This window comes from Octopus bimaculoides, chromosome 3 (genome assembly GCF_046866305.1).
Source record: "Octopus bimaculoides isolate indiv1 chromosome 3, ASM4686630v1, whole genome shotgun sequence".
Lineage (NCBI taxonomy): Eukaryota > Metazoa > Mollusca > Cephalopoda > Octopoda > Octopodidae > Octopus > Octopus bimaculoides.
Window position 1 is genome coordinate 68822173 of NC_142930.1, and position 12771 is coordinate 68834943.

Below are 12771 nucleotides of genomic sequence, written 5' to 3' on the forward strand. Positions count from 1 at the left end.
TTTACTTGTTTCAGTCATTATAATATTGTGGTCATACTGGGGCACTGCCTTGAAGAATTTTTAGTCAACTGAATCAACCCCAGTACTTTGTTAAATCTGGTACTTATTCATCAGTCTTTACTGCCAAACCGCTAAGTTATGGGGACATAAACACACCAACACCAGTTGTCAAGTAGTGGTGTGGGGATGAACACACACACACACACACACACACACATACAACGGGCTTTCAGTTTTTGTTTACCAAATCCACTCACAAGGCTTTGGTTGGCCTGAGGCTATAGTAGAAGAAACATAGCATCAAAACCATGTGGTTGGGAAGCAACCTGTGCCTATATATATATATATGTATATATTGTCCAAAGGAGCATGCACATTAATGTGTGGTTTTGACATCAAATAACATCAATTTGCTTGTGCATATACATTGAAAAATAAAAAGAAAACAAATAATGAAATATATGTAATAATTTTAATTACACTAAGACATATATGACATAAAAAATATACTTACTGTCTCTTTTACCTCAGTGGACTGGGTGTTAGTTTTGTTTGAATTATCAATCACTTGGGTACAAACTAAGTGAATTGTGTGCTGACTACCTTGATCAAACTTGAGAAAAAAGACAACAATAAAATTTAGATCACAAACAAGAATAATTCTATTTTAATATTGATATAAAACCCAAAAAAATCTTAATACACTAGCTTTTCCTGATAAGTTCATTAAAACAATCCAGTTCTAAACAATGTTGAAAACAAATAAAAAGAAGATTACTACTATCTAAAATATTCTTTACTGTTGTATTTTTCACAACTTTGTTATCTTGAAGGCTAACATTAACAAGATCCTAATGGTTTACATTAGATCAAGTTATTACAATACTTCCTCCTCCTAACTAAGTTCACTGAAGCTTTACTTCCTGAAATTACAACACAATACTCTACCTTGAGCCAATTTTATCATCTTCTATGCTTTCCAATTAATAAAACCAAGTTCAAGGAACTTCTGGTATCTTGCCTCAAATCAACAACCAGGAAAAAAGCTGATAACAGCATCATTAGTACAAAAACAGCAAGTAAGCAGACTTACTATAAGTTTCACAAGTTGATATTTCAGCATTTAAACCTCATATCAAATTTTCTTGAAACTTTTGCCTAAGTAAATTACTTAAAAACTGGCTATCATTCCCATTTCACAACAGAGAAAGAAATTGACAAAAGAAAAATACCCATAGCTTTCAATTGTTCAAGTATGTCTGTATTTAAAAGTCAGAACAAATGACAACTGTTATTTACTATTTACATTATTTCCATAAATATCTATCATTAATTTTTTAATACCATCAATGGAATGAACATGTGGTTAAGTTAGATCCACCCTTTAAACAATATACATCTTTTCATATACTTCATTTTAATCTCACTGCAAAACACAACACTTCTATTTGTAATTTGAGAGCAAGAAATATTAATTATGTTACAAAATAACAGCTTCAACAATTCATGCAAATTGTCATGTCTGCATTTAAAAACATAGCGTCAAAACTATATTGGAAAGAAAGTAATTTAACTAGTATATTTACTTAGGTTGGCAACTTACCTGATGAAATATGTCTTTCAATTTGAGGTGATCCAGAAGAAGCTTTCCAGAATATATCAATCTTTGCTGCTGTTCAGTCTGTAATAATAATAAAGCATAGGTCATTAATAAATGAAATGAGGATTTTCATAATGTACATAAAAACACAAGACTGAGATATCAATATAATTAGGTTGCTGATATTTTACTGCTGTTGGACATTTTCAGTTTGCTCAGATTAATATGTGGGCAGCTAAAACAAATACTTAATAGTCAATTGGAAACACAATAGACTTTAGTTCTTGATCACTTATCTCACAACAAGGAACTGCTAAAACAGAAAATGGAGACAGATTAGTAATCAACTATAAGGCTTGTGTATAAGACTAAAGATGTAGCCTAACATTAAATATAAAAACAAGTAAATAAGACTTGTAAAACATCTAAACCTGTAAGAGATTTTAAAGGTCAGGGCTTGGTTTCAATTCTCATAGCATTAAAGGAGAAATAAATTCCCCTTAGGTACAATGTTAGTTTCAAATTTTGCCATAAGGCTAGAAATTTCAGGGAGGGACTAAGCCAATTACATGGACCCCAGTGCTCAACTGATCATTATTTTATTAACCCTAAAAGGATGAAAGGCTAAGTCAACCCCAGCAAAATCTGAATGCAGAATAGACAGATTACATGCCGCTAAGCATTTTGCCTGGCATGCAAATGATTCTACTAGCTTGCTGCATTATGTTGGTCTATTACCAAATATCATAATACCTAATTCAGCCAGGTTGGTGAAATGAAAAGCATAATATTAAGAGCAATTCTAAAGTGCACAGTACTGCACTGCAATATATTTTAATTCAAGAATTATGAGTAACTAATCAAATACCACACCTTTTGTATTCAGCTATTTTGCTTCCATCAAGTAGAAATTTAACATAGAACATCTGGGAACAGGGTTTTGAGAGAGGACTTTAACCTCTATTTGTGTGTCTCTGTGTGTATTTGTGTTACACTTGAAAGTATCTACTAGATAAAAGACCCCAAACTCAGGAGAACTGCAGTATAATATAGTTGGCTCCAGCTTGTGAACAGTAAACCAATAATCTGTTATCTATTTTAATTATTTCTAAGAAGAGAAAATTTGAGTTTTAAAGAATTCCATTTCAAAAATGAACACCAATGAAACTGGTCAACTGTTAGAATGCATAGAGTGACATTGCAAGCAGTTGTCTGGATTAGGACCCTAAATAACCTTTATAGAAGCTGCAAAATCATTTATGTAACACAGTTTCTCATATTATTCAGCTAATACTACATTGCTTACATCAGGAAATTCTATCTAAATGGTTGACAGCCTAACACCCTCACCCCACTGGCAAGGGTGTAAGGCTGCCAAAAATTGAGATAGAATTGTTATAGCCTGTGGTATCTTGGAAAAAGAATGTTGGTTGATTTCAAATGCAATTAAAACATGATACTACAATCTAAACAGACATGCTATAAATATTTTCTGTATATATAATGCTAGCATGGAACATAGGTGTTTGATGATGATGAATATTCATATATTCAAAATCATGTGAGCAGGTGGTCTCAGAGCTAGGGTGGCAGGAGTTCTCTCCCACTTACAATAAATATCAAGTTCAAAAACACTGAATAACCAGCTGGAGATGTCTTCCTGGGGTTAAAATAGTAGTATTGTTGGAACACCCATATTAAAGTGGCTATAAACACTACTTTTTGGGTTATATACTGCTTCTATCTTGAACAGAAATTTTCTAACAGACTAGCTTGCTAGTTGCAAGATCAGTGATTATATGACACTGTATTTTCTATAAATTGCAGCAAGGTCAGACTAATACCATACTTAGCAAATGAGTGCCTACCACAGAACTGATCCAATAAGATCAAAATCATGTGATCTAGTGCCCCAGTTCTCTCCTGCTTGCAATAAATGTTGAAGGTGAAGGTGCATTGAATAGCCAGCTGGAGATGTCTTCCTGGAGTTAAAATATCAGTATCATAGAGTTAAAAAGCATCTGTTCTTAGAGAACACCCACATTAAAGTGGTGATAAACAATATTCACATAATTTACCATTAAATTTAACCAATATTCTAAATAAGGTCAATTCATAACATTTCAGGGCATTTTGTCGTTAAGAAAAGTCACTTGGAGTCTAAGATAATCAGCTTCAGAAAACTGTCAGTTCTGACATAAAATAACTCCAAACAAGTAACATATGTTTAAAGGCATCCATCTTTATCTAATTCTTGAAGTTATGTATTTAGCAAGTTTTAAGATATAAAGAAAAGTTTTACAATTAACCATTTACCAACTTTATATTATTCTTGCAAACAATATCTGTAAGTTTCCAAAATATTTTAGAATAAATTGTTTCCAACACATTTGTAACTATACATCATATACTTATAAGCTGCTTTCAATATTCATTTAAAATACTGTAGAAATTGCCAGATCTAGCCTCTCACATCTGCCCTACAATGTCATTCTAACAACAACAAAAAATCACATCACCTGAAATTTTCAAGCTATGACATAATGTATGATAAGCTCAAAACAATGTGAATAAATAACAATTACACATGACAGAGTAATCTGAATGGTAACGGGTTAATAGTGTTTGATAAGTGTACAGATACAACAGACACAGATGACCTGATATTCTTAAAGCCTTGCTCCTGAATACTAGACATGAATTTAAATTTAACTGATGTAGTGTTGGCAATGGTTGCACAAAATGAAAGTTTTATGGCTCTGCTTGAAGGACACGTGGAAAACCTCGGAATAAAACATCAGAAAAGTGCACTACATAATTGACCAGGAAACACTGTGCCAAAGCATCAAATTTGAAGAGCATAATGGGGATAGAAATAAAAGTAGCAAATGTGATCTTTCTCAGGGATTGAAATATTGTCAGGTTGGGCCACATCAGAGAATCATTTTGGAGATTTGATTTACTTTTGTAACATCTGATGGCTCAGTTTAGGCTCTATATTAGAAAGAATACATGCAATGTGGGAAGAAATAGCTACATTCATTTTATCATCTGGTGTTGAAAAATTTTTGAATATCAAACAGAAAAAAAGTATCAGGTAACATACTAATTGTTGCATCTGTCACAACATAAATGTCAACTTCGATAAAATAAACTTAATCTTTAGTTCTGTTTTACTATTATTACCTTCATTTTACATTTAACTCAATAAATGAATGTGGTTTAACACCAACTCAAAGACTTTATTTCTAGTTTCTGAGCAGAAAAGAGTTGCAGACCCCTGCTCAACATGCTTGCTCAACCAGAAGCCAAATCACTCCTAATTGACACCATACTGTCTTAAAACTTATTTAGTTCAAAACACACCAATACCCAAAGAAACTGGAATGCCTTTAATCAGAGGTTTGCTCATTAAAACCTAGTTTAAGTTAAAGAGCAACACGGTGCTGCAATGAAAAGAAAACAATTATGGAAAATTCCCTTTGATTAACTGCCCATTGTTGTCTGGTAAGTCATGCAAGTGGGGTGCATTATCCAAATAAACATTCTTCGGTCTTGGACATAAAATGTCAAACATTTTCAGCATTTGTCAACCCAAAAATTGGATGAAATATTTTCCATCACTTCTAGACACCACTAAAACCATTTTTATTGACAATTGATTTTGTTTTGTGAAAAGACAGCAGAAAGAGAGATAGAAATGAGAGGGAAAGAAAAAAGAAAAGAAATGTTTTTAGAATTTCTGCTTCTTTCTGAAAAGTGTGATCATGAGTTTTAAAATCTGAGAAATGGTAAACAGATGATAAAAGAAGTACATTACAATGGGAATGTTTTATAAAACCAAGCGACATACGTGAAAAGAAAAAGCTAAGTAGACAGAACATCTGAAATGTTTAGTTGTTTACTCTACCAATCTTGTGAATAGCTGCAATAGTCAGATGCAGACTTTCCCATGAATTCAAAACTAGAAGGCCAGACTGGCTAAACACTAGCAAACAAAGTCAACTTTCCCACAACGGACAAATAGGATAATATATTGTGAAAAAAAAATACATGTATAGAAATAAGTTGAATGTTTGACTTTGTGATTCTTGATCAGAGAAATAGAAATATTACATACACAATCAGCAGCTATTTATATTTAACTTGAAAAATATGCAAACCATTTCAAAGTTAGCAAGGCATTAGATGAGATAAATTCGTATTTACTATAAATAAAAAAAAATTAAATAAACATTATCCTGTAATTTGCTTCTCGTAGTACTTGTGTTGATATCACAGAAAAGCTATTCAATATGCACAATAAATTTTTTATCAAACAAATCCTTATGCAATTAATATCCAACTTAACTCATTGCTCATATATTTTCTTCTTGTTTAATTCTCAGAAACAAACTTACAATCATCTCTTGTCTTACCCTCTGGTTCAGTTTTAATACAACACCTACTTGCTCTCATATTTCATACCCTAGTCATTTATATGCTAGAAACATTGAAAGTCACTCCAACTGTAATTTGCACTTTACTGTTTCTGTAAAACTAGTGTTCTAAATTAGCATATCTCAAAGAAAGTAAAAAGACACCAAATATTCATTCGATTTCAATAATTAACACAAAACTCAAAGAATTCAGAAATTTACATCATATGAGTGTCCACACTGAAAGTATGAAATGCAGAAGCTTTCATGTAAAGGTAAAGTTACCTTTTCAAGTCATACTGACTCACAAGGGCCAGCTCCTCAGTTTCATGGCATATACATTCCCCATCTGGACAGCATTTCTCATTTTTGCTAGTTGGGTGGACTGGAACAACGTGAAATGAAGTGTTTTGCTCAAGAACACAATGCATCGCCTGATCCAGGAATCGAAACCACAATCTTACAATCATGAGTACAACACCCTAACTACTAAGCCATGTGCATCCACACACTTTCATACACCTTCATCCAGCATCATCTCACCATTCACAAGTTAACTAAATACTTTTCTCCAAATAGTCTTTGGTTTATCAGTACAGTAGATTCCAACCACAAACATCAATTATATATTATCCATTCACATAGGTGCAGGTGTGGCTGTGTGGTAAGAAGTTTGCTTCCCAACCATATGGGTCTACGTTCAGTCCCACTGCATGGCACCTTGGGCAAGTGTCTTCAACTATAGCCCCAAGCCAATCAAAGCCCATCATATATATGAATATACCATAAGTGTTTGTGTGTTTGTCTTTGTGTTCATTCCACCACTACCACTTGACAACCACCATTTGCTTACATCCTTGTAACTTTGTGGTTAAGCAAAAGAGACTAATAGAATAAGTGCCAGGCTCTATAAAAACAAACAAAAAAAGGACTAGGGTCAATCCATTTGACTAGAACCCTGCAAGGTAATACCCCAGCATGGCTGCAGTCAAACGACTGAAACAAGATAAAAGATTAAACATTGCATTTATTTTTCATTACAATTGAACAATAGGGTTGTTCATTGTGTTTCCAACAAGCCAGTCACTAGTTCTTTTCATTTCTAGCAATCTCACTATAGAAGAAATATCTCAAGGGATTTAGTTCATAAAACACTAGTTTTCCAGTTTTCTTGTTTATATCCCTCACTGAAAGATGTACACATATATACTATGATCAGTGGTTCTATTTGTTTACATTGTACTAAAGCCAACTAAAGCCTCACCTGTAGATTTTGATTCACAGATTTGTGTGTGCATGCATGCACAAGTGTGTGCATTTGTATCCCCTAGTCTTGACATTGGGCACTAAACTGTAAACAGATATTACTATCAAAGAAATAATCTTGTTCATTTGCAATCTTTTGTGAAACATGTCTGACCAATTTGATGTTTGTGTTCAAAGGACTCAGGGAAACAACTAGCTTGCTTTGAAACAGTTCAACTTTGGTGACAGGGAGAGCATCCAGCCATAGTAAAATGTACCTCAATGAATTTCATCTGACCCATGTAGGTATGAAAAATTAGGTAACAGGATTCTGTACATATCCATCCTAATATTGTTCTTACTCCAGTGAATTTTCTAAATTCACTTGTATGCACCTTTCCTGGAATGTTTTTACTGAACATCCAATGGGCCATATTCAATAGCAATCAAATGCTACACATCATTATATATCAATCCTATTGCATCTTACATACTCCACATGGTCGGTTTTCATATAGAGAATCGTTTACCAGTACCAGAAATAGTGATTATTCGAATTCCTTCTATATCCCTTCAACCATAGCAACTCTGCGATCACTTCCTGTGATAATTATTATGTCAACTCAGTAATACAAATCTACTACTATTAATAAACCATCAATATTTTTCTTGCTTTGCAGTTCATAGCCATTTGTGAACTACAGCAGCAGTTCCCAAAATGTAAAAGAGAATAACGGGTTAATTAGGTTAAGTTTTGTTTATGAAATACAGTTGCTTAGAATTTGCTTCAGAAAGAGGGTTTGTGATGGTGAGTGGAGGGGGGGTGCATTAGAAATGAGGCAGCTCAAAAACGTTTAGAGGTCAGGAAACCACTGAACTAGAGCAACTAAAAGCCTAGTTGCTTGACAGTTAATCAGAAGTCCATTTGCATGTTTTATGCATTTATTGTTTATATGGGTAACATAATACCATATAACTGCTGGCTCTATTTCAGGATGTCATCCACTACCATTTCTATGATGCCATTCAGGCCTTCACACTTAACTAGTAACCTTACTTTTAAACCTTTTGACTCAAATTAGTGATTAGTTCCACATCCATTTTATAGTTATTGTACTGATTCTGCAATGAAGGCTAAATCATTAGCATAAAGAAGATTCCAGAAGTATCCAGTTATGAACACCTGTATGAAGAACTCCAGGATTTAGAAGAGAATGTGTTGTTGGACACCCAAGAAACACAGACAGTCTTAAACTTAATTTTGGTTTTATTTTGACCTAAACAGCTTCTTTTGTGAGCCACACAAACTGTGTGAAACAAAAAATGTCGAAGTTCATTTTGGCACATTGCACACAGACATTTTTGGATGAACCAATGAAAGAGCAAAAAATAACTCAACTGGTTAGAAACTGCAGCTAAATCTGCTTCAAATTACACTTATGATCTTAAAAATATATATACATCTGATAATGTAGTAATAAATACTCTGTGTTCACAAAAAATAGACAGAATAGATGTGGCTGGAACAACTTTAAATCATACCTGTTCAATTAGGGCTGATTTGGGGCTAAGTAGTAGCAGCAACATTTGATGGACAAATAAATTATTATTATAAATGTTTTGAAGAGAATTATACCACTAATGAATTAATGACTGCAACAAAGCCATTGTAAATGTCTCAACACAAAGATCCTAATTATGTAACTACTCATACAGAAATCAAGCAAAAAGAACCAAGCTATCATCATGTCAAGTCACAGAACTCTACTTTTAAATAAACTGTCTTAATCCCTTTAACTTTTAAACCAGCCATATCCAGCCCAAATATTCTACCAGTTTTATGTTCGAACTGGCCAGATCCAGCCTCTTCTCGCACCTATCCTATTGCGTTATTCTAAAAATAAACACGTATATCATTGAAATCTTGAAGCTACATGATAATGCATGACTAATTCAAAACAATGGAAATAAAGAAGTATTACATTTGACAGAGAAATCTGAATGTTAAAGGGTTAAATTATGATAAAAAGTAAACGAGTAACTAAGTCATAGTTGAACAAAACTTTTATAGGGAACCTCTATGAAGTTACTCAACCTACTAAAAAACAGCAAGCAGAAAGCTCTCATGCCACCAGCTACTGACTTACTGAGACATATTGTTTATTGTAGTTCTGAATGTACTCTGACTAAAAAGGTGAAATGGCAACAGCTGGAACATTTTTGATCAAAGAGCTACTCAATATGGTTGGTTGATCTGGGTCTAAACGACATGTATTTAATTCTATCTTGCTTTTTATATTTCCCCTTCATGAGCATGTTAAATATATTTGTTTGTCATTGTTTAGCCCTAGATCAGACCTTGTTTAGCAAACCTATTCATGAGCAAAGGTGTTTTAAACATGACAAACCCAACTTCTTTTTAGAGAGTAGATCTAAGACTAAATTTATTCAATATGTCTATTTTTTTTCTTTGTAATTTAGATAGTAAAATGTGATTTGAAGGAGATTTAACTGCTATTTCTTGCAAGTCAGCTGACTAGTAAGAGGCCTCATCAACACTCATATACATTAGAATTTGCAAACAAATATAAAGCTATGAAATTTAAATACTTCTAATTAAATAGATATATGATGGCTTCGTTACAACAAAATTTTATAATTAACTTACTAGAGAAATACTATCTTGGATCAAACAGCTGTTACATTACTTTACAACTTTAAATGCTCTGAAATTTTAAATCAAAACTGGCTGATTCATTAATCAAAAGAAATAATACCTTAACATACATGCATAGTGACAGTGTATTGTAAAACTATTCCTAAACGGGAAAGTAAACACTAAACCAGTAGAGATGAAAAAATGTATTTCTGCATAGTTTCTCTTTGAATGAACAACAGACAAGTTTATATTGTTTACTACAACAATATTCTTTTGTAATACACTATTAAAAGCAGTTATAATATTCTAATAAAACATTACGAAGAATAGAATGTCTCCTTAGTCAAATGAAAAGGCAATACCCTGTCTATCTTTATTCTCACTCACCTTCTCTCTCTCTCTCTCTCTCTCTCTCTCTCTCTCTCTCTCTCTCTCTCTATATATATATATATATATATATATATATATATATATATATATATATATATATATATATATATATATATATATATGTCGTCTCCTTCATTGGACATGAAACTCAGCTTGCGAAGACCTGTTGGGGCAAGAGAAAAAGAAATGGTCATGGCACCTGTGCCCAGCGTCGCCTTTCTGGCACTTGTGCCCGCGGCATGTGTAAGGACTTTCGAGCGAGATCATTGCCAGTGCCCCTGGAATGGCCCATGTGCGGATGGCACATAAAATACACCATTTTGAGTGCGGCCATTGCCAGTATTGCCTGACTGGCCTTCGTGCGGGTGACACGTAAAAGCACCCACTACACTCTCTGAGTGGTTGGCGTTAGGAAGGGCATCCAGCTGTAGAAACTCTGCCAAATCAGATTGGAGGCTGGTGTTGCCATCCGGTTTAGATAGATAAGTATATATATATATGTTGTTGTATTTGGGGATGGTCATATTGCCAGTTTAGCCATTAAAAACACACGCACTGTATATTTGGTGTTAATTTGCTTCAGCTTTATATTACACTAATCTTAATCTTATTTCGGCCAGAGTTCTTTCGTCACACTTCTGTGACCTCATCAGTGGTCCTTTGTTTCCTTCTTTCTTATGTGTGTCTCACCTTGCTAACTATCTGCCATTATATATATAGATAGATAGATAAGTATATATATATATATATATATATATATATATATATATATATATATATATATGTATATTTGACAGGAATGGCAACAAAAGAAAGAAAGAGACCTCGATATTATGCAAATAGAGGAATTTATCTGTAAAAATATGTGACACTTATTCAGTAGCCATGATAAAACTCCGAGTTTCGGATGCCAGGGTGGGAGGTCCACGCCAACATCTCTTCAGTTATCCGGCCATTGAAAATTCCTGTGAAAAAATGACCGTTAAAAACAAAGGGAAATTACTGTGTAGTGACAAACTGCGTCTAAAACTGCGTATATTATTGCATGCACGCATATATCCATATACGCACGCACACATCTCTATATACGCACACATCTCTATATACGCACGCATCTACGCGCACATATAAAGTTCCTTGTACGTGTCTATAAGCGTACAGAAAAAAGCTTGGAGGGGAGAAAACAGAAAACTATATGCGGAAAAACACAAAAAACATTAACCCTATAATTATGTAAAAAACATTAAAATAATTAAAAAATATAATAATATAAAAATATAAAATCCAGGTAAAAAAGTGAAAAGCTTATACATAGACACAATATAGAAGCCTATCAGTACAGTCCCATCAGCAGGTCCTATCAGTACAAATATTAAAATATATATATAAAAAATATATAAGAAATAATTATAGAGAGACACAAAAATAGAAAGCAAGTCCAATCAGTAAACTCAGGGGGTCCAAAAACGTAGCAAATATTTGGTCACATGTGGACATGATCCGAAAAGTTCAGTCTTTGAATTTAGACATGTGGTAAGGTCCAAGCTGCCTTTCCAAATGAGCCATCTTTCCATATCACATAGACCGCAAATATATATTTTTTAATATTTGTACTGATATATATATATATATATATATATATATATACATACATATATATATATACATACATATATATATATACATACATATATATATATATATATATGTATATATATATATATATATATATATATATATATATACATACATATATATATATATACATACATATATATATATATACATACATATATATATATATAATATATATGTATATATATATAATATATTTATATACATATATATATATATATATATACATACATATATATATATATATATATATACATACATATATATATATATATATATATACATATATATATATATATATATATATATATATATATATATATACATACATATATATATATATACATACATATATATATATATACATACATATATATATATATATATACATACATATATATATATATATATATATATATATACATACATATATATATATATATATATATATATATATATATATATATATATACATACATATATATATATATATACATACATATATATATATATATGTATATATATATATATACATACATATATATATATATATATACATACATATATATATATATATATGTATATATATATATATACATACATATATATATATATATATACATACATATATATATATATATATGTATATATATATATATATACTTACATAATATATATATATATATACATACATATATATATATATATACATATATATATATATATATATACATACATATATATATATATATATATATATATACATATATATATATATATACATACATATATATATATATATACATACATAATATATATATATA

The 12771-nt window shown here is 31.7% G+C and overlaps 1 protein-coding gene across 2 annotated transcripts in view; it reads right to left on the reverse strand.

Moving 5' to 3' along the window:
• Positions 1–12771, reverse strand: part of LOC106879530 (homocysteine-responsive endoplasmic reticulum-resident ubiquitin-like domain member 2 protein) — a 41563-nt gene that overhangs the window by 15582 nt on the left and 13210 nt on the right. For both annotated transcript variants that reach the window (XM_052966354.2, XM_089349178.1), the window contains 2 exons: positions 1604–1681; positions 515–613 (listed from right to left, as the gene is read on the reverse strand). In XM_052966354.2, the coding sequence (XP_052822314.1) occupies positions 515–613; positions 1604–1681 (177 nt within the window). The remainder of the gene's footprint in view (positions 1–514; positions 614–1603; positions 1682–12771) is intronic.